Raw genomic sequence first — 22,981 nt, forward strand, 5'->3', positions numbered from 1 at the left:
CTTCCTTTGTCCATAAACGGTTCCATAAGCTTCATCACCACATTTTCAGACAATCTCTCCCCAGGTGGACGACTGGGGTCTTTGCCAAGATATGGGATGATTTTGCACACATACTTGGATTTAAGGTCACATGCCACACAGAACTTGATACCAAACTTGTCCGGCTTCGTTGCAATGTATTGCAAGAAACAGCAGCGAGTCTTAGTTGGAAAAAGTTGCTCATCTATGGTGATGTGCCTGCCTGGGTTGTACGAAGTGATGCAGTTGGCAACAAAAGACTCCCAAACGTCAGAGATTGCAGCAAACCGGTCAGTCGCAACTCGTTCACCACGTGTGTCCTTGTCGTCAAAGCGTAGATGCTGAATGATGTCCTTGAAACGGTTTCGAGCCATAATCCTGTTGATCAGGGGCGGTCCCAGTTTTGCTGACCATGCGTCATGCAGCGATGGAAGGCGGACAGTCCCCCACAGAAGCAGGATGGCAATGAACGCCATTAGTTCAGGTATGGCCATGAACCAGTTCTCATGTTGTGTCTGGAGTGCATGCTGGACAGTCCACTCCTGAATGGTCCGAAGCATTTCCAGAGTTATGAAGCAGAAGAAACTCTGTAAGCGACTCGTCACCTTTCTTCTGGCCAAAGCAGTTGGCTCTCCATCTGTGACGTGACCTTCAATTGGGCTGTGATGGAGAGGCCTTCCGACCTGTTCTTCACGCCACATTGTGCCGTCTTTTGCCGTCTCTGTCAGCCACTCGTGTGTCTCCAGGCGACCTCTCTTTTCTGAAGGTGGCGAATCCTCCTCATGTATAGGGTGATCATATTTTTGAGATGTGATTAATGAAACATTAAAAACACAACTGCCATAATCAGCAAACAAAAAAAAGGATGTTTAGAAAATCTTACCGGAAGAAATTTCAGAGTCAGAACTCAGCTGAAGGGATATTTCTTCTCCATCGGAGTCACAGGGGTTGGCGTCATTTAGGATCATCTCCAAAGCCTGCTGAGAGCTGTAAACTTTTGACATCCTTGCTTCTCAGTCACCAGAGTCAGTGAATTATCAGCCCTGAGTTGGCTATTTTTTCACCTTGAGGTGATAAGCCTTTTCAAACTTTCACTATGGTTCAGTACTTCCGCATTGGGTCAAAGGTCAAGAGGGATAATGTCAGCATAACTGATGGTGTAAACAGAGATTGAGATTGTTTTTCCCTGTTGAAGCATTGATTCTTTGTGCATCTTGTGCACTTTCTTCAAATTTGTAAAATAATAGCTTAATAAAATAATTCATGGACCTGGTTAGTGAATGGTGGACCTCGTGAATTTACCTTTTTAAAGTGAGAACTCAAACAGTCCTTTTCACACTCGGAAATCTTGCTTTACCATAAATAGCAACAATACATTTGATTTATAAGCACAAAAACAATAAAGGTAAATAGTGAAAATACAGGAGTAGGAAACAGGAGCTTGGTTGCTTTATTACTGTTTTTATTTTTCTAATTTTATTTATTGTGGTTTATTAATTGATCACAACACACATGGCTCATATTAATTTGGCCATTCTTATCCAATAATTCCATATAATGTTATTTGGATTAACAAACATCTACCTGGGAGAAACTGGTTTCTCAACACTGGCCATCATTTACACCAACCCCCAAAGTTTGTCACTGCCCAGCTGCACATTCCGATCGAAAGGCTTTATTTACATAAGAGAGGTGGCCCACTGAGTTGCAAATGAGTGTCATTTGGCGGCCTCTGGGCAGGGCAGCAGGAGTAAGAAAACCTTGGGCATGCTAGTGTTAAATTAACCCAAGAATTTAAAATGTACTAAAGGCTGACTAAATAAATACACTATTACAGAGTACAAAGGCCTTATTATAAATGTAAATATTGCAAATGATCAAGTTAATTTAATCGTGGCAACCAAATACTGTGATCATGATTAAAATTTGAGTAATTGATTAATTGCAATTGAACTTTCGAAATTGAGAACGTAATTTAAATTGATTTTCTGAGGATCAAAAATACTTGTAATTTAACTGTAATTGGAAACAATGCTGGTCACTGTAATCATAATTAAATGTAATTGAACACGGATAATTGAAAACATATTTGTAATTGAAAAATGTCTAAAGACAAACACATTTTTTTATGACGCTTTAGCAAAAAGCATCAGATTCTTTGTCCACAAATAAATAAAAATCACCAAATAACTACAAGAAAACAGACAAATATAAGAAAACTACATTATTTTGTAAATGATGCCTATTTGACGGTAACCTTGACTGGCATCGCCATAGTGCAAAATCCAATATGGCCACCTGTGAATATTTATGACCAAAAATATCTTTATTTTACAACATCCCAGATTAAGGTATCCTTACTTGATCAACCAAATCAATTGTTTATTAATAAATGTGTCTGTGCGGTATTTTGCATTAACAAATTTAACCCAAAATTGTCTTTCTGGAAAGACTTTTTTTTAATTAAAATATCGAGATTTATATCGTATATCGGCATTTTTAGAAAAAAAAATATTGAGATATCGGTTTTGGTCTATATCACCCAGCCCTAATTAGCAACCTTTGTTACTAAGAGTATTGATTGTGAAACGTCCCTAATAATGTCAGTGGGATGATAATATCGTCAATATTATCTCGTGTTTTGAGTGTAAAAGAGACACAACATGATTATTATTTCGGGATCTTGTCCTGTGCTTAATGTACCTGGAGTTAAACAACACACGCTGTCGTGCACACAGGAGATGGATGAGTGGAAGGATGAAATCGAGCACTCTGTCACATGAATATGGATTTGATTACTTCCAATCCCGCTGCAAAGAATGAAGTCAAGCCACTGTGTTGATAAATCTGAAGATTCATATGATTTGTATTGAGGGTTTGTAGTAAAATGATGTTTCCCCGCGGCAGTAAAGCCACAAAAAGCCGTCTGGGGAATCGAGATGAATTGGTAATGGATACAAAAAGCAGGCTGGTGTCACGCAAATGTGCTTTACTTTCAATTCATGAACTCTTCCCTCAGTTCAGCAGAAGCTTCAATGCCTGTTTTAGTCCAGGTTTATTTCTCCAAACAAGGGTTTTTGTTGTTTTTAAAGAAAACTTCTTCATCTTTTCCAACTGTCCCATCATGACCTTAACCCTTTAGCACATACGCCGGCCACACGTCCTGCTATGCACACGTTAAAACTCACTCTATTGGAAAAATTCCAACTGTTTCTGAATGCTAACATGTATAATAATCCAGGAATGTGTTTTGATTTTCCAACCTAAACACATGTCAGCCAATACCTCGAGGGTGTAGTTACTCTTTAATGTTATGCTGCAGGTGTATAAATTAAAGGTGGGAGTTGGAAAGGTCATAATCAGAAAGAAAAGCATGGCTATTTTTCCAAATGTATACTGTATATATTTTTGTCTTTTTTACATTATCGCAAGCCCTTTATCATCCATTACCAAGGTTCCCAAAGTGGGGTACGCAAATTGTCGTCGAAAGTACGTAAATTAAAATAAAAGCAACAAAAAAAAAACAACCGTGTGACAACATTGGAAACTAAAATATAAATAGAGCAGCAGTCAGGAACCTCCATGCATTGCCACAAATGACGCTTTGGCCTGTGTTAGACTGCCCTCTAGTGGTGACAGAGAAACAATCTTATCAAAAAAGCGAAAATCTGACGAGCGCTACATTGCATTGATACCCTCTACCACCACGTACTTGTGTGATAATTCTGAATACGATGCTGTGTGCTTACGTTATGTATCATTCCTCAACAGGATGGGTAAAATTCAGAGACACATTTCACTGTAAGACTACATTGTATATGACGTTACATTATTATGTTGTGTGCAAGAGTAGGGGGTACACATGGCTTCAGGTTAACTGTGGAAGGTTTAGGAACCACTGATCTACTGTAGCGAATTGAGAACTCTGTGTTTCGTTCCGTCTCTAGAAGAAATTATGACACCTTTGGAGCTATGTTGGCATTTTTTTGGGTTAGGGTTAGAGTTAAGGTAACGAACAACACTTAATAACAGCCTTCATTCATGCTAATGATATCTTATTCATGCTAATGACAGCGTAATGTCAGCCTTTATGTATAAAACTTAAGTAAAATGTGACTAAAATCTCTGAATCTGAATGGGTTTTGGTCCAGAATCCATCAGTAAGATGTTTGGACACAGGCCAGATAGTGGAGCCCAGAGTTCACAGATCTATGAACACAGGCCAGATAGTGGAGCCCAGAGTTCACAGATCTATGAACACAGGCCAGATAGTGGAGCCCAGAGTTCACAGATCTATGAACACAGGCCAGATAGTGGAGCCCAGAGTTCACAGATCTATGGACACAGGCCAGATAGTGGAGCCCAGAGTTCACAGATCTATGAACACAGGTCAGATAGTGGAGCCCAGAGTTCACAGATCTATGGACACAGGCCAGATAGTGGAGCCCAGAGTTCACAGATCTATGGACACAGGCCAGATAGTGGAGCCCAGAGTTCACAGATCTATGAACACAGGCCAGATAGTGGAGCCCAGAGTTCACAGCAAACATGGTGACGCTGTTTTGCAGCAGAGCTGAAGTCAGCAGTTTTTTGGTTTTTTTTTTATTTTAAACTATGTTTATTGTTCTTTTTTTAATGTAAAGCATATTGAATGGCCTTGAGAATAAAAAAAGAGCAACACAAATGAATCCACCTTGCTTTGCTATAGAAGAACAGAGGCAAACACACGAGTGTGTTAATGTCTGTGAGAGGATTGATTTTCATACGCGCGCTGGGAGAAAACCTTAAAACTATAACGCATGACGTGTCCTCAGTCGATAAATAGCTACAAATGTAATAATAAAAAAAGGAAAAGAAAAATCAATGTTCTTTATTGCGTGGTGTCAACAGGCTGCTGGTGGGGGTATCACATATTTACAATCCAAGTGTTTGTGTTTTCCCTGAATGTGAATAAAAATGAACGTGAACCTTGACCAGCGGTCCATCAAATAGCCGAGGTCAGAAGTAATCAATTACATGATCAGATGGAAGATAAATCCCGGTGCTTATATTGAATGATTGCAGTCATTTAATGTGAAACTGTTGAAAAAACTATATTCCTCAAACTCTGACACAATATTTCTTTTAATTAAATAGAAATTGGTCACAAAATCTAGGAATATTAAAGTGAAGATCCTGTTGGGACTGATATTTATCACTTATTGCTTGTATATTGTTGGTTTATTACATATTTAGTATTTTATGTATACGTAGAAGTCTAAACTAGGGCACAATAATGTTGAAATTACTTCTGTGGCCCATTTGAGATCAAACTGCTCCGTATTTGGCCCCTGAACTAAAATGAGTTTGACACCCTTGGTCTACTTGTAGTGTAACCGTTCCATGACATACATTAAGTTGATGTTCTTGTAGAACGATGCCTTTAGTGTGTTGGCCAAACTTTAATCTGAAGATACTGTAATGTCAGCGAGGCCAGCGCTACAGCAGCGTAAGAGCAGGAGAAACGGAAACAAAGGAAGTGTGAGCACTGCTTTGATGAAAAGGTTTAGACTGCTGTGCAGCCAAGTAGAAAATGCTGAGTCTGCAAATCTGTGAGTTTACCTTCACCTTCCAGTGGCCGTAATGTAACGACCGTTTTAATCAGAGCGCTTTACGTAACGAGCTCTCTGTTGGTCACATCCACAGGTGGAGCAGTGGTTTCAAAAGTGAGGGTGTTCTAAGGTTCAAATTTACTTTATTAAATTCATTTACTAAAACCATGATAAAGCTGTTCTTAAGTCAGTTATTCTCAACATGTGGCTCTTTGTCTTAATTTTAATTATTATTCCCCCAGAAAACCTTAAAAGGGGGAAACTTTTTACGAAATTTGTGCAACCCGCAAAGTAGAGGCACAAAATGACAAAAAGGGACTGAAAAATACACAAAAGAGTAAAAAAAAGACAAAACGCTCCAGAAGCACAACATAACCTGAAAATACCCAAAATCAACACAAAAAACCAGAAGAAAACTACAAAAATATACACATAAACAGACAAATTTACAAAACAAAAGTACACAAAAATCCAAAGTGAAAAGATTACAACAGAGAAAAAGGACCACAGACAAAACAACTACAAAAATACACAATAATTACTCTAAAAACACAATATGACAACAAAAATAAACAGAATGACGAAATAAAAAACCAAATGAAAATACGATATATACACAAAACAACAAAAACCCAAAAAAATACAGCAAAACTACACAAAATTACTTCAAACTCTAACAAAACTACTACATGAATTACTCCAAAAACACAGAATGACGGAATAAAATGAGAACAAAAATAGACATGATTACTCCAAAAGTGCAAAATGGTAACAGAAATACACAAAAAATGGAAAAAAGGACATAAAAGTGTCCATAAAACAACAAGATTATAGAGAAAAAAAAACCCAAAAAACACAAAAATAATAATGACAATAACAAAAATACATGACACTAAAAACTGACAACAAAAATACACAGAATGACAGAATAAAATACAAAAAGAATAAAAACACAAAAACATTAGTGATAAATCGTATAAAATGCCAACAAAAATACACAAATAAGGAAAAAACAGGTTCTAAATGCTGACATAAATGTTGACAATGTGGTCCTTGTGTCAGGGTGCACGTACCCCTGCTTGGGAAGCATTGATTTAATAATAGACATGTTTTTACCTGGATGGCGTTCTCCTGCAGGTTGAGGTATCTGGTATTCATTGATATGCTCTCTGGGATCTGATCCAGGTTCTGCCTGGTGCAGATGACTCTACTGGCCTGGTTGGAGCAGGTGCATGTGGACGGGCAGGAGGATGCGGCCCACGCGGTCTCCGGCCCCAGGAGGAGGAGGAGGAGGAGGAGCCGCAGCAGAAATAGGAAGAAGGGGGAGGGGCCGGGGAGGCGGGTCAGCGTGGCGATGAGCATGGCAACTGGGACATGACCCCGCTCCTAAATCCAGAGGTTACAGGTGAGGCCCCTCCACGCTGACACACTCCTCCTGTGGCTCTTTAGCTCCGTGTTAGCGCTACATCCTCCGTGTCTGGGTTCACTTCCCCTAATGTTCTCTGAACATCAAACTATGCAGATAAACACATGTTATTCCTGCTTTTTACTTTGTGTCGTCTGGGGATTTGAAGGAGGAAGTGTGTGACGAGCTCGAGAGTTTCTGTGAAGAACAAAAGAGACAAAGCAGAGATGTTAAACACACACACACACACACACACAATAACAAAACAAATAATAGGTAGACGTCTACACAGCGGCTTATCACGGGAGGGATTTTCAAAAGATCTTTTCAGCAGTGTTGGAATGTCAGTGTCACTGATCGGATCAAATCCCATTTAATCCCCACACAGACATTTTTGGCACAAATCTAGAGGTGAAAGTAATGGATTACAAGTACTCACGTTACTGTTATTGAGTTGCCTTTATGGGTACTTATACGTTTTTGAGTACCTTCCTAAATCAGTCATTTTACTTGGACTTAAGTAGGTTTTTAAAAGAAATAAAGTAATTTCTTACATTTCTACACCCTGAGTAAATGAATACATTTGGTTTTAAAATGATTAACAGACGTTGTGAAACTACAAAATAATTAAATAACCTGACAACAGTCAAATGCATCACATCATAGCCCCGGAAATGTTTAAGTGGCTTCCATGATAAGGAGCATTCCAATTCTCTTTAAGCGAAGGAAAGGAGGCTCAATGCTTCCTTTATAACCTCCTTTAGCCTAGGAAACACTGATACATCCTTTACCAAAGGAGACCACATAATGCTGACCCACAATTCCATGCGGCAACAACATATAAAGTAACCCGCCCATCAGAGTGTTCACAAAAACTCACTATTACTGAAAAAGGACGGCGATCATGCAATAATATGCCTTGAACAACTGTAAATAATCTGAAACCCATATGTTATGATATGCAGCCATATTATCAGATTATAAATTGTTTCAAGAAAAAGTGATCAGAGACATTTTTATCCACATTACGTTTTATTCCACATATTTAATTCACCTAAGAATGCTTTGTGTGGTTGTACATGTTTATGTCTACAACGTTATATAGGCTTATATCTTGCATAAATGTAACAGTTTCATAGAATCCTACTTATTATGGATTGAGTGGAAGGTGAGTGTGAGCAACCATTATGTGACGTTCTTTTAGTTTCACTTTTGTTCCTCGTATTCTCTTTTCCTTTGGTTTACATTCAAACCTTGTGATATTTATGATTATATCAGTATTTAGAGGCACAGAGGAAAGTGCTATAAATAGGGCTGTCACTTTAACACGTTAATTGCGACTGATTAATTAATTACAGGAAAATATGACGCTGTTAATCACTTTTTTTTTTGCACTCCAAACAGCACAGAACCTTTGTTCTTCAAGAGTTCTCGGTACAGTAGTCCCTCGCTATATCGTGGTTTCGCAGATTTTTTTACAGCGCAATTATGGATGCATTTTTTTATGAACGCGCATTGTGTTCTGCGTCCTGATTGGCTAATGCTGCGTTCACCCACCAGCAACACATCCAACTCAGTGAGTTTCACTGTCTGCTGAAGCGAGAAGCTGTGCTTCTTTTTCTCCTCTCATAAACATAAACCACCAGTGAAAAAAGCGGTGTGATTAGCGGCTAATGCTATGCTAGCTCAGTGCTACAGAGATAACTTTTACCTGCTACTACCACCTCCTCACTGATTCTCCTCTACACCTAATCCTTCCTCGTGATCCTCCTGATCACTAGCAGTGTGACTCTGAAGTGCTGTATGTTTGAAAACAGGTTTATGTTTTAAAATCTTAAAATCAGAAAGAAATGTTAATTCCCATCTGAGGGAATGTATAAAGTGTGTGGTGAGGGGTTTTATAGCCTTAAAACATGTATAGTAAAAAATAAAGCTGACTACTTTGCGGATTTCGCCTATTGCAAGTTATTTTTAACTAGTTATTTTAACTAGTCCTTCGTGATAAACGAAGGACTACTGTATACCCATAATGCTTGATGCGCATAGTACAATAACAAGACAGGAGACTGCCGAGCTGATTAGCTTCGTTTGCGTTAATTTTGGCTTTTCTGGACGGAAAACTAAAGCCTAGTTGTGTGCAAATTGTGCCTTATCACCGTAGCTTTGCAGCCTCCGCTACCACCTCAATGCTAAACATGTAGCAGCTAGTACAGACATTTAGCACGGACACTCGGACAATGCTAACTGCTACATGCTGCGAGCGTGCCGTGACTGATAAATGAACAAACTCACTTGATATAAATATTATTGTCTGAAGGAAAGAAAAAGCAACAAGTTCGGTGACAGAAAAGTGTTCTTACTGTTTATGATGTGCTAATTTATACTATTATTTGGAGGTTGACAAAAGTACACATCAATATGACAGGCAGCCCTCGGGACTCGTCTCAAATACAGAGGAATGTAAATGTCTACGCCTGCATCTGTTCAAGTCTGTTAAAAACAAACAATAAATGACTTTATGAAGCCACTTTGTTATATATCTATGTTTTCATCTGCCACAATGATGTAATTTAAATGAAAATACCTCACGTTAAGGGCGTTCCTCAGAAATATTCTGATTAAAAAAATAAATGATTAGATGAATTGATTACAGAGCATAATTATTATTATTTTTGTCTTTCACTATCTTGACAGCACTACTTATAAATGTGCTTTTAGTCCATTTTCATCACAGCAGATGTCACTAACCTTTGCCGCCACTGGGTTATTACGTCACCTAGTTGAAGTGCGTCTGATTGTCAAAACAATATGACTATAGGAAGTCTCCTAACACCTTTCCTTAACCCTGTGATGTCATCCACGGGGTTAAGGCAAAGTGGATAGGAAAGGAGATAGGAGGAACTATTAGGACGCAGCCTCAGAGGTTTGTTAGCAGGTTTTTTTGCAGCAGTGCATGATGGTTCTCCACCAGACTCAGGAGTGTTGGGTGAATCTGAGGTTCTGAACACCCCCCAGTGTGTAGAAGAGGTTTTGATGGATGGATGGGTCCACAACGTGGTTTCTGACACATTTGGTCTTCGTCTGACATTCGTAATAACACTAACCGATGTGAGAGAAAGGTCTTGAGTCGTCTCGGTCATGGTCTAATTACTTCACAGTAATTACTCTGAGGCTCAACAGTTATTATGAGATCATACGCTCACGTTTCACCGAACTTTAGGACAGTTACGACCTTTAATTCAGCCTAAAGTTTTTTAAATGAGTGGAGTTTAGCTTTTGTGGAGGATTGAAACAAATACAGCTACTAGTGGGATGATTTTCTTACCTACAACATAAACAATACATTTAGAAGTTCTGTATTGTAATAATCCAAATCTTTTATTGCCAAGAAAAACAGTACGTCAGTCATTTGGAAGCATTATGGGTTTGAGAATGCTGACCAGCACCAGAAACAACTTATTATGGTTATTGATTACAACTAAAAAGGCTGAAAATCACTCCAAAAACATACAAAATGATAGAAAGATACACAAAATGTCTCAAGATGTATTAAACAAATGACATTAGACATACAAATCAATGAAATAAATGGACAAAATCACTCCAAAAACACACAAAAGGACAATGAAAATGCAAAAAAAAGGTGCAAAATGACAGAAATATGCAAAAAATGACATTGGACATGCAAAACAAAGACAGAAATACACAAAATCACTCCAAAAACACACAAACTGACAACCCAAGAAATAAAGAAATAAATGAAAAAAATGGCACCAAGAAAAACAAAAAGTGGCTCTTCTACTGCTAGGGGTTCTCAACCTTGGGGTCAGGACTCCATTTGGGGTCACGAGACACTGGGAGGGGGTCGCTAGATCCTTTTAAAAAACTCGGAATATTGTTTTACTACTTTGAGCCCATATTTCCTTATTTTTACCCTTTTTCTGCAACTAAACCAAACTTGCCAAATTTTAACCTATTTTCATAACTTTTGTCTTGCCATATTTTTGCTCCTTTTAATGTATTTTTTGCTACATTACTGCTATTTCTGCCACTTCATCACATTTTAATGCCTTTTTCTGCACATTTTTTTTTAGCACTTATAAACCCTTTCCACCACTTTTTCAACCTAATGTCACATAATATGCTGACCCATTATTGTCACTTTTAACCTCTTTTCACCATATTTCATGCTTATTTTTGCCAATATAACCAGATTCACAATTTGTCATGGCCATTATTTGCCAGTTTAAACTCAATGTTCCCACTTTTTAAATTACATTACCCCCCATCCCCCATTTCTGCCACTTTTAAGCCAATAGTTGACACTTTGAACCCTTTTTACCACTTTTTCGGTCCATCTTTGGCCACTCTAAATTGCAACATTCAACCAATTTCTGGCCATTTTCTGAAACTACACTAAACATGCCATATTTTAACCACTTTTCCTACCTAATATCACATATGCTGACACATTATTGTCACTTTTAACCTATTTTCACCATATGTCATGCTTATCTTTGCATACTTAACCACATTTACAATTTGTCATGCCCATTATTTGCATTTTAAAATCCCATTTCACCACATTTTCACCACTTTTGGTCACTTTTAACCCATTTTATTTCTGATTAAAACAATAATTTACGTCTTTAAGATGACTATATACTGTACTATGGTGAAAATAATAATAAACGTTCCTGGATAACAGTGGATATTATTCAGATGAACAAATAAAGTGGTTATCACAGATTCATAGAACAATGGACCATCATTTTGTTGACTTTATCGATGGACCCCAAAAATCTCCCCCCTTTATTCCCCCTTATACTCCCCTCTTTACTGTACATGAAGGTGTTTAGTCATTGGGTCAGCAGCAGCTCTATATGTTAAAGATGCTTCACTGCACCAAACGTTACAGTGAAAGTTCCTTTAGAGTTTGGGAGAACAAGGGCGAGCGGTGGCATGGTCTGCATTAACATTTCCACACACTGTGCGTGTTTAACAAGCACCGGTCCTCTGCAGGGTATCTAACCTATAACCTTAAATGAGGGCATTCACCCAATCTGGATCCAGTCGCTAATGATGACGGGAACTTTTGAGACGCGAACAGATTTGACACGACGGAGACGAGGGAGGTAGCGGAGGAGGAGAAGAAGTAGAAGAAGAAGGATTATTAATCTGATAGATGACTGTATGGCTGCAGGCGGGGACGAGAATTATCAACACTACAGTAATAGATGAATACTGAGCAGCTGCAGAGGGAGAGAGAGATGGATGGAGGGAGGGAGGGAGGGCTGAGTGAAAAGGATGATGAGGGATAAAGACCTAGAGAGAGAGAGAGCGAGAAAGGTATAAATAGTGAGAGAGAGAGAGAGAGAGAGAGAGAGAGAGAGAGAGAGAGAGAGAGAGCGAGAAAGGTATAAATAGTGAGAGAGAGAGAGAGAGAGAGAGCACGAGGGGAGAAAAGATTTTAGAAAGTGGAAGAGAGGAAAATGAGGAGGAAGAGGAGACATTAATATTAATCATGTGTTACTCAGTGAGTGGAGGAGAGGAATATAAAGCAGACAAAGAGGGAGGAAAGGAGGGAGGGGCATGACAACACAGCAACAGACAATACACAGGAGTGAATATGAAACAGGTGGGCACACGGGGGGGGGGGGGCTGATCAATAATAAATAAGTTCAATGACATTAAAACACACACACATGCATGCAGTGATCAATCATAAAGCTGTAGCACTGCTGGGAATGAAGATATGATGAAGACGATGGATGAAGAGCCTCGTCGACGTGTTATTTTTGGAACAGCTCTCCTCTTTTAATTTGAAACCTTTAACACACACACACACACACACACACACACACACACACACACACACACACCTCCATCGCCTTCAAGTTTTAAGTGCCAGAGCTATTTCAGGCTGAGGTGCAGATTAAGATCTACGCTCACACGTGATAGAGCATGGAGGATATAAACCAGTTTGGGCCCTGGTTACAAACCATCTTGATTGTTGGACCCCTACTGTAAGTTATGTACACGCCTGGAAACTAACTATATACTGTATATATATATATATATATATATATATATATATTCCAGTTTATTTGTTTGTTTCAGTCTAACAAAAATATTTCTTCAAACATAAATCACAGTTTCAAAATATATAACAAGACTGAAACAGGCAGAAGAAAAAGTGCTTTTATATAAGCTCAACGTACAGTAAATCATAACATTAAAGTTACCTTTATCAATTAATACATAAAAGAAATTCAAGCATTCAACAAAGTACATTTGAGTTGCCTTTTTCATATAATGTGGAGAAAAACATGAAATTATGTATAAAGCATTTTAACTTTCGAGAACGAAAATGGAAAAAAAAACACATTTTAAAGAAACTTTCTTTGTAAATAAGTGGAATTAAACAGTTTTTAGAATAAATTGATCTTATAGTTTTGATCATTCCTGGTCATTTCCCGCCTGGTTTGGAGCTAACAGTGACTCTTTTAATTTCAGTTCATGTTCTAATGAAGATCATATCTATCATCAACATTATTATTATTATAATTTTTTAACTAAAAAAAGTGTTTTTATAAAACCCCATATTTTAATGCTTTGATTTGTGAATTCTTCACTCTATCTCGCTGAAGTGCCCCCTGTAGTGGTACATGTACCCCAATTTGAGACACACTGTGTTAGAATAACAATGCATAACAATTTGTTTTATTGGAGCTGCCTCCTCTCTCCATCCTTTGATACGTTCTGTTTCTCTGTCAAAGCCACACACTCCTTTGTAAACCCACTCGGCCTCTGTTGCTCCTTCCTGCTAATGTTGCTCCTTCCTGCTAACCGTTGCTCCTTCCTGCTAATGTTGCTCCTTCCTGCTAATGTTGCTCTTTCCTGCTAACCGTTGCTCCTTCCTGCTAATGTTGCTCCTTCCTGCTAACCGTTGCTCCTTCCTGCTAATGTTGCTCCTTCCTGCTAATGTTGCTCTTTCCTGCTAACCGTTGCTCCTTCCTGCTAATGTTGCTCCTTCCTGCTAACCGTTGCTCCTTCCTGCTAACCGTTGCTCATTCTTGATAACCGTTACTCCTTCCTGCTAATGTTGCTCTTTCCTGCTAACCATTGCTCCTTCTTGCTAACCATTGCTCCTTCCTGCTAAACATTGCTCCTTCCTGCTAACTGTTGCTCCTTCCTGCTAACTGTTGCTCCTTCCTGCTAACTGTTGCTCCTTCCTGCTAACTGTTGCTCCTTCCTGCTAATGTTGCTCCTTCCTGCTAACCGTTGCTCATTCTTGATAACCGTTGCTCCTTCCTGCTAATGTTACTCTTTCCTGCTAACCGTTGCTCCTTCTTGCTAACTGTTGCTCCTTCCTGCTAACTGTTGCTCCTTCCTGCTAATGTTGCTCCTTCCTGCTAACTGTTGCTCCTTCCTGCTAACTGTTGCTCCTTCCTTGTACCTTCACCCGTCGCGCCGTCCGTCGGCAAACGCCGCGCTGACCTAGCAATTTGATGAAAGATTAACCTCCCGCGACGACGCACATTAACCCTTGACCTCTGCTTTTCTTTATCTGCAGCAGCTTCCTCTCCTCCCTCGTTCCTTTCTGTCTGCATTCAAATCATGGCCGACAGAGTTACCATGGTTACCCATTCACCACCGTCTCCAACTCCGTCCAGCTGTATCCCACCAAGTCCACTTTTCTCTCCCTCATCCTCGCTTATTAGCATCCCTCGCACACGCTCACCAACAAACACGCACCGCAACGACATCCTCCACTATAGGCAAAACAAAAAATAGAATTAAATACATAGATCGTCTCAAGATTTGTGCCAACCACAATGTGTGTATCATATACAATAATGCAAAAATGATTAGTAAGATAACTGATAATGTTGACTACATAAATGTGTTACAATATAAATACGCAATTGTGACTCCAAAATACACATTTTGCACAAAAGAACAACAGAAATGTGCAAAATGCAATTGTAACAAGCAAGACGACAACAAACAGAAAAACACACAAAATTACAATAAAAAAGTCTTTATTTCCTGTGTTAACGCTCAGATTGGTCACTTAAAGCGATGCCATGTCTGACTGAATCTATATATTCCATCTAAAGTGGTCTCAAAATCTTCCTAAAACACCCAAAAATCCAATAAATCCCAGGATTTAGTCCAAAACACAGTAAAACTGCTGTAAAAAACTAAACTACACTGATTCCTTTTTTATTTACCTCTGGGAGGCTTAACCGTGTCATTAAAAATCACCATTTTCAGATAAATTTAGTAAATTCATGATAAAATATTTTTGCTTCATTTTTGCTGCAGTACCACATATGAACTGCTGGGTGCAGTGTTGCTTCACCATTTACATTGTGAAGAAGAATTGCGCAACAGCAGAAGAACCACGTCACATGACTCGAGCACCACAAAATAACTTGTATTTCTAAAAGAACAACAAATGAATTCATAAATATTTTGTACGGTCACTGTGTTTTATGGCACTTAAAATATTTGTATATTATGTACAAAATACTAGGAATTGTATTTTTTCAAATTCATTTTGTTACAACCCCCCCGCGCCAGGATGTAGCATCTGCTCGGCTTCATTTGTCCGGTGCTTCGCCACAAATGTCAGCCAACCACAAATCACAAATGCAAAAGGTCAGGGTCGGAATCCCAATGGATGATGGGACGTGAGCAAATACGAAGGAGAGTACACCAGTGGATACACACACACACACACACACACATGGAACTGTGTTCACTGGTTTCACTGGGAACACCTTTGGCATCTCTAATACAAATATTTTATTCAAACTGAATATTTTCTAAACAACAGGCATTTGATGACACTTGAAATGTTGCAACGTGACGCAAAAATACAAACACTATGAATGAGAAATGCATAAAAAGACAAAAAAAAAGACTAAAAAAACTAATAATAAAAAAAAATGCACAAAATCAGAAAAAAAAAATACACAAAATGACAATAAAGTCACACAAAATGACTTCAAGAACACACAAAACAACCATAAATATATATATAAAATGACAAATTCACTCCAAAGACACAAAATGAGGGAAAATGTTACACTAAAGGAGAAAAATTGCTCCAGAAACACACAAATCGACACAAAATACACAAAACGATAATAATAATAATAATAATAATAATAATAATAATAATAATAAATGAAACACACACACGCATGCACACACAATGACTGAGAAATGCAATAAATGAGAACAAAAATGGGGGAAAAAATTAATACATAAATAAATAAAACTTTTCTTCAAATCTCATAAAAATAACTATTAATAACGAATAATTTAAAACAGCAATAAAGGTCTTCATTAATATAGTAAAGCAAAGACAAAAATCCCCCCCCCCCCCATGCCAGCTCTGACTTGGTACGTCCTTAAAGTTGTCCTCAGCCCTCCAGCAGAGAAAGTTCATATTTACAGACTTAAAGAACATTGCAGCACATTTATCCATGAGTTATTGAAGCAATTGAATTTTAGCAAATGTACCTTTTATCTTTTATTACCCAGGGGAGGAAAAAGTGGGGAACAGCATGGGCCGTTTGCACAAGATGTACCAGGCCAATAAATGAGTCCATAAAGCCAATAAAAGCTGCTATTTGCTCCACGTGTGTCCTTTAACTTTGTCGTTACACAAACCATGCTGTGTTCTACTGTGACTTGGTATTTTAGAACTTCAAAGATCTTTACATTTATTAGTGAGAAAATCTGTTTTTTTCTTCCATCTGCGTTAAATCCTCCTACACCGTTTGTTTTGACTTTGACAAATAAACTATCAAAAAACTCAGAAAGTTCCAGAGATTTAAGCTTGTACTTTAATAATTTCTGACTTTTAAACTTTTTGACTTATTACATTTTTTCTTTCCCATTAATTTCTACTGGAAATGTCATTCTCTTCATCCCCAGATGATAATTTTCAGCTCATGCTAGGTTAGTGCTAATGCTAGGTTAATGCCAATGCTAGGTTAATGCTAATATAAATGCTATGCTAATGCTAACATTAAGTTAATGCTAACACTAGGCTAATGATAGCACTAGGTAATGCTAACCTTAGGCTAATGCTAGATTAGTTCTAATGCGAACATTAGGTTAATGATAATGCTTGGTAATGCTAACCCTAGGCTAATGCTAATGCTAGGTTAATGCTATAGGTAAGTTAGTGTTAATGCTAGGCAATGCTAGCCCTAGGCTATTGCTAATGCTAGGTTAATGCTAATGGTAAGTTAGTGTTAATGCCAATGATAGGCTACTGCTAACATTAGGTTAATACTAACTCTAAGCTAATGATAACACTAGGCTAATGCTAACCCTAGGCTAATGCTAACCTTAGGCTAATGCTAATGCTAGGTTAGTTCTAATACTAGCATTGGGTTAATGATAATGCTAGGTAATGCTAACCCTAGGTTAATGCTAATGCTAGGCTAGTGGTAATACTAGGTTAATGCTAATGGCAAGTTAGTGGTAATGCTAGGTTAATGCTATTGCTAAGCTAATTGTATGCTAATTGTATGCTAATTGTATGCTAATTGTATGCTAATGTAATAATTTTAAAGTGTGTTGACATCCACACAGCTTGTAATCAGAGGGTCATCGGTTCGAATCTCACCAGGGCCATCACTGTGGGATGTTGAGCAAGTCCCTACAATTGGCGGCCCACTGCTGCCCCTCTGGGAAAATGGGCAAAATACAGAGAATAATTTCACTACGGTGGTGATAAAGGTTACATTATTATGAAATGCAAATGTTGATCACAGTTTTTGTAAAGTGAATAATAAAAAGTGTTTTCCTGACATTTGATGAACAAAGAGGCGTAAACTATAATTGAACAGACAGACTGGATCAATGCTGGGATCACATTGATTAGCATGACATCGTTCCCCAGACTCATTAACTTTGTAACGAGGCTTATTACCAGCTCTAAATGTTTGATTTTCTCACTTTAGAGAAGGGGTTCTCAACCTTGGGGTCAGGACCTCCCAGACACTGAGAGCGGGTCGCTAGATGCCGTCAAGAAACTACAAATATTTTTTTGCAATTTGAGCCCATTTTTGGTTATTTTTACCCTTTTTCTGCAACTACACCAAATTCACCATATTTTAACATATTTTCATCACTTTTTCTTGCCATATTTTTGCTCCTTTTAATGCATTTTTACATTACTCCCATTTCTGACGCTTCTCCATCACATTTCAATGCATTTTCTGCACATTTTTCCACTTTCAAGACCTTTTTGCAACCCTTTCCACCACTTTTCCACCTAATTTTGCATATGTTGACCCATTATTGTCACTTTTTAACCTCTTTTCACCATAATTTATGCTTATTTTCTTTTGCTAATGTAATTACATTCAAGATTTGTTATACCAATTATTTGCCAGTTGTGTTCCTACTTTTTTCTGCAACTACACCAAACTCACCATATTTGAACCTGTTTTCATTACTTTTTCCTGCCATATTTTTGCCAGTTTAAACTAATTGTTCCTACATTTTTCTGCCATTTTTAAGCCAATATTTACACTTTGAACCCTTTTTTTTTACCCACTTTTTCTGCACATTTTCTGCCACTTTATTTTGCAACTTTTAACCAATTTCTGTGGTTTTTAAAACCCCATTTCACCACCTTTTCCACCATTTTTGGTCACTTTTAACCCATTTTATTTCTGATTTAATACAAGGATTTACATATTTAAAATGACTATATACTTTGTTGCAAATAATAATAAACTTCCTGGATAACAGTGGATATTCGACCCTCTCCCACAATGCAACGCGGCTGAGACATCAGATTGGTTTATTGCAGAAAAAATGTGGAAAATAAAAAAAAAATAATTTAATTAATTTTATCATTTTTAGTCTGTTTATTTCCAGTAATGGATGCCTTATTCCTGCTAGGATGACACAGTCAAAAATATTTTCCTTCCCTTATGAATTTATTGTAAATGTAAATGGAAACTTCTTTCTTGAATTTCTTGAAACACAGCGGGCTGGTTTCCGTGGCGTTCTCTCAGTGCTCTTGTTAAATATTCCCCTGAGCTCCAAAGAGCAGCAGAACAGTTCAATAAAACATTTCCTTTGCACGACGTTACATGTATATTCTCTGTTTTATGAAATATTAACGTTTCGGTGCGATTTCAAAGCCGTTGGGTGGGAAACTCCTAATGACTCCCACTAATTCAGCCTGACACTTCTGATCTCTTTCAAAATTTGACATAAATTCAAAAGAAAAGGAAAAAAAAAATTACACTTCAGAGCGATTGCTTGCTATGAAATATTAATGCTTGACTTGCAAAAAGCTCTTGAGGGTTTAAGAGGTTAAGACCTCGATCTCTGCTGGATTTTTTTTCATCCTCGCTCCATTGATGTATCCATTGAGTTTTCTCATTCAAACTGGTTTACACCATTTCTTCTCCCTGTCTGTATCCCTGTATGTGTGTTTTCTGACATTTTTTTTTATCATGTTTTTGTCATAATTTTGTATTTTTTTCTGTATTTCTGTATATTTTTGGTGATGTTTTGTGAATTTTTGTTGTAATTTTGTGTGTTTTTAGATTAATTTTGCCTATTGTCATTGCCGTTCTGTATATTTTCCTAAAATTCTGTATATTTTTTATGTTGTTTGCAGTATGAGTGATTTTGTGTGTGTTTTGGATTAATTTAGTCCATTTTTGTTGTTCTTTTTGAGTACTTTTTTGCAATTTTTGTGTGTATTTTTCTGTTATTGCTTCTGCCAAAGAGGTCATGTTTGTTTGTTTGTCTGTTTGCAGGATTACGTGAAAAATACTTCACGGATTTTGACAAAAATTCAACCAAAAATAGACCTTGCAGTATTCTGTAAAATTTTGAAAGGGATCCAGATCAATATACTGATTCTGGATCAGTTTGAAAAATGGAAAAATACTTATCTCTCATCATCGGCGAATATTAAAAAAACAATATCTGAGGTCGTAATTAACTGATCTTTATTAAATTTCACTCATTTATGTTGAGTTTTTTCCTCAGTTATCCCACTGAGTTTCATTCGAATATGATGTAAATTGCGCATTCCATCATGATTTTTCTCAAAAGAACATGTGGATGTATTTACATCTGGACCTATTGTTTAGTTATTGTTGAGATAGAAATTTCTTCCAAGCCTTTGAAGTTTGAATGATCATTGTACCATGATCAGGATCATTGATCCAGATAACTGACAATGTGATCAGGATCATTGATCCAGATAACTGACAATGTTATCTGGATCAACTGTGACAATGAGGTGATTTGGAGCTTGGTGGACGTTTGCTCTTGTTCAGTATATTTTTTGTGTATTACTCTAATATTTTATGTTTTTTGTGTAATTTTGCAGTGTTTTCTGTATTTTTTTGGAGTAATTTTGCATGAGCGCTCACAATCAGTTTCACTTTTTCGTCGTTATAATGCCTCATATCGCCTTTAGGACATGATCTGACCTGTTTGTGACCCAATGCGACGCAGAGGTTGGACAAAACGATCGTCTTAAACAGACTATTTCTGTGGTCAGAAAAGGAGAAAAAAGCTGTTGGAATCCCACATACCAAACACGGACGCAGGATAATATCAGTGCAAGCCACGCCCTCTCCAAGAGCGAGGCGTACAGTCAGCGTCTACAGACACGCCCACTCATGCATATCATGAAGGTCCAAAACGGCCTGTTTTTAAAAGCGGTCTGAAAGTGACTTAAACTCTTGGAAACAGGTGAGTTTGGTAAAATAATGTTCTTAGAGCAATTGGAGATGGGTGAAAAATAGCATAAAACTGGACCTTTAAAACAGTTTCATTGTCCTTGTAATTATTTAATTAGTATTTAATTAATTATTATGAAAAGAAAAAGCTGTTTCTCCTGTCTGCACATCAGCATGGATTCCACGAAGAATGACTCAGCACGCGCCAAAGCTGCCAGCTCGTGCTTTAGCTCGTGCTTTAGCTCGTACTTTAGCTCGTACTTTAGCTCGTACTTTAGCTCGTGCTTTAGCTCATGCTTTAGCTCGTACTTTAGCTCGTACTTTAGCTCATGCTTTAGCTCGTACTTTAGCTCGTACTTTAGCTCATGCTTTAGCTCGTGCTTTAGCTCGTGATTTAGCACGTGCTTTAGCTCGTACTTTAGCTCGTGCTTTAGCTCGTGCTTTAGCTCGTGCTTTAGCTCGTGCTTTAGCTCGTGAGGAGATGATGAGAGGAGACGACCAGTGACACCGGCCCATCGGGCTCATGTGTCCACACGTCCTCATCGTGCTGTAAAATATGCAGCGTCACAGCCTGAGTTTGTAAATGACAAAGTGTGAGAGAGTTTAGTCCAAAGACCAGAGACGTTTCATCCACTGCAGCATCTTCTAATGAAAGCAGCAGCTGAATCAGTCAATTTACTCAATCACATTAATCTATTCACTGCTGATTAACATTCAGCGGGTGGTGGTGATTGTCTCTGATGATGGATATGATACGGTGTTATTGATTGGTGAGGAGATCGATCGCTAAATCTACACAATCTTTAAATTGAACCTGAGTTTAAAGACTGCGTTCAATCCGTGTACTGTTTGTTCTTTGATTATTCCGTTTTAAGTCAATCCAATAAACGGTGTGGTTATTTTGTTTTACTGACTTAAAACTAAAACAGAAACACAGAAAAAAAAAAAAAAAAACACGCACGCACAAGCAGCGTTTAACAGTTTTAAAATTAAAACTTGTTCTGTTGGAAATTGGAGCGAGAGCTTGATGTTTTAATCCCATCACACAGAGTGGACCCACAGATGGGGGCAGACTTTTACTCTACTGTGTTTGATAAAATGATCTTGTATCATGTTGTTCAACGGCAACAAGGAAGTACAAATCTGTGAATATCTTCCAACTTTACCAACAGTGTTACGGTTCAAATAGTATCCAAATAAACTGGTGACTGACTATCGACCGTGAGGCTGGTGTGAGGAACATTAGATGTTAGAACTTCTACCATTTGACACTTTTGCCAAAACAATTACACAGCTTTTTTATGGCAGTAAAAGTATTTATTTTGCACGTTATAATATCGCTAGGCACTAATGGCAGCTATCAACACACACGGAAGTTAAGCACAAGAAACGAGGAACACCAGCAGATTCATTACACCACCTCTGGTCCCCGACCAGGTTAGATGTTCAGCCACAGTTACCATGGTGATTTAGCCTGATAAGAAGTTAGCGTTGCCGTACAGCACACACCAAATAAATCCCGGATGTTCGCACGATTAGAGGAAATCTTGCTTCGTAGTACAGGCCCAGAGGTTTTAATGCTTAGTTACGGTTCTTTAAACATTATGACGTTATTCCTAAAAAGACCAGGAACTTTACGGTGGATGAATTTTGACTAGGAAAGGAGTCAGTTTCCCAGTTCTTTGTGTTTTTGTTGCACAGTTCTGGCCTTTACTTTTTTCTTTTAAATGTATTCTCTTTTGTGGACTTAAACATGACCAAGACTGTAACACGTCTGCATTTTTATTGGCGAGGTCTTTGATTGTAGCAGCAGAAAAGCTTCAGAGTTTAGCCTTAAGATGTTTCACCTTGACGTAATCGGAGCCTTTATCAGTGGAATCTCATCCATAAATAAAGCCGTTTGGTGGTAAAAGAGAAATGATGGTAACTCTGAAACTTTGTGTTCACGTTCTAAAGAAGAAGAACGAGCATGAAAAAAAAAAACTGAAGGCCGACTGCATCTTATGCTCCACAAAGCTTTGAAGAGGAGGTGCAAAAAATATTCTAACGTACGTGCTTTGATTGAAGGTTCAAGGATTCAACAGATGATGCAAAGCAAGAGTTAAGCAGTGAAACCATAAATACGAACACAGTTACAGCTCTGGGTGACATTATATCACACACACAAAGCTACCAAAGCTGCAGGAGCAGTAAAAAAAAATACATAAAAATCAACAATA

General features: G+C 37.9%; 1 protein-coding gene across 1 annotated transcript in view; it reads right to left on the reverse strand.

Moving 5' to 3' along the window:
* Positions 1–22,981, reverse strand: part of lrrc4ba (leucine rich repeat containing 4Ba) — a 64,144-nt gene that overhangs the window by 7,839 nt on the left and 33,324 nt on the right. Inside the window, exon 2 of the mRNA XM_028455308.1 lies at positions 6,726–7,212. Coding sequence (XP_028311109.1) covers positions 6,726–6,971 — 246 coding nt within the window. The 5' untranslated portion in view covers positions 6,972–7,212. The remainder of the gene's footprint in view (positions 1–6,725; positions 7,213–22,981) is intronic.

Source organism: Gouania willdenowi, chromosome 8 (assembly GCF_900634775.1).
Source record: "Gouania willdenowi chromosome 8, fGouWil2.1, whole genome shotgun sequence".
NCBI classification, from domain to species: domain Eukaryota; kingdom Metazoa; phylum Chordata; class Actinopteri; order Blenniiformes; family Gobiesocidae; genus Gouania; species Gouania willdenowi.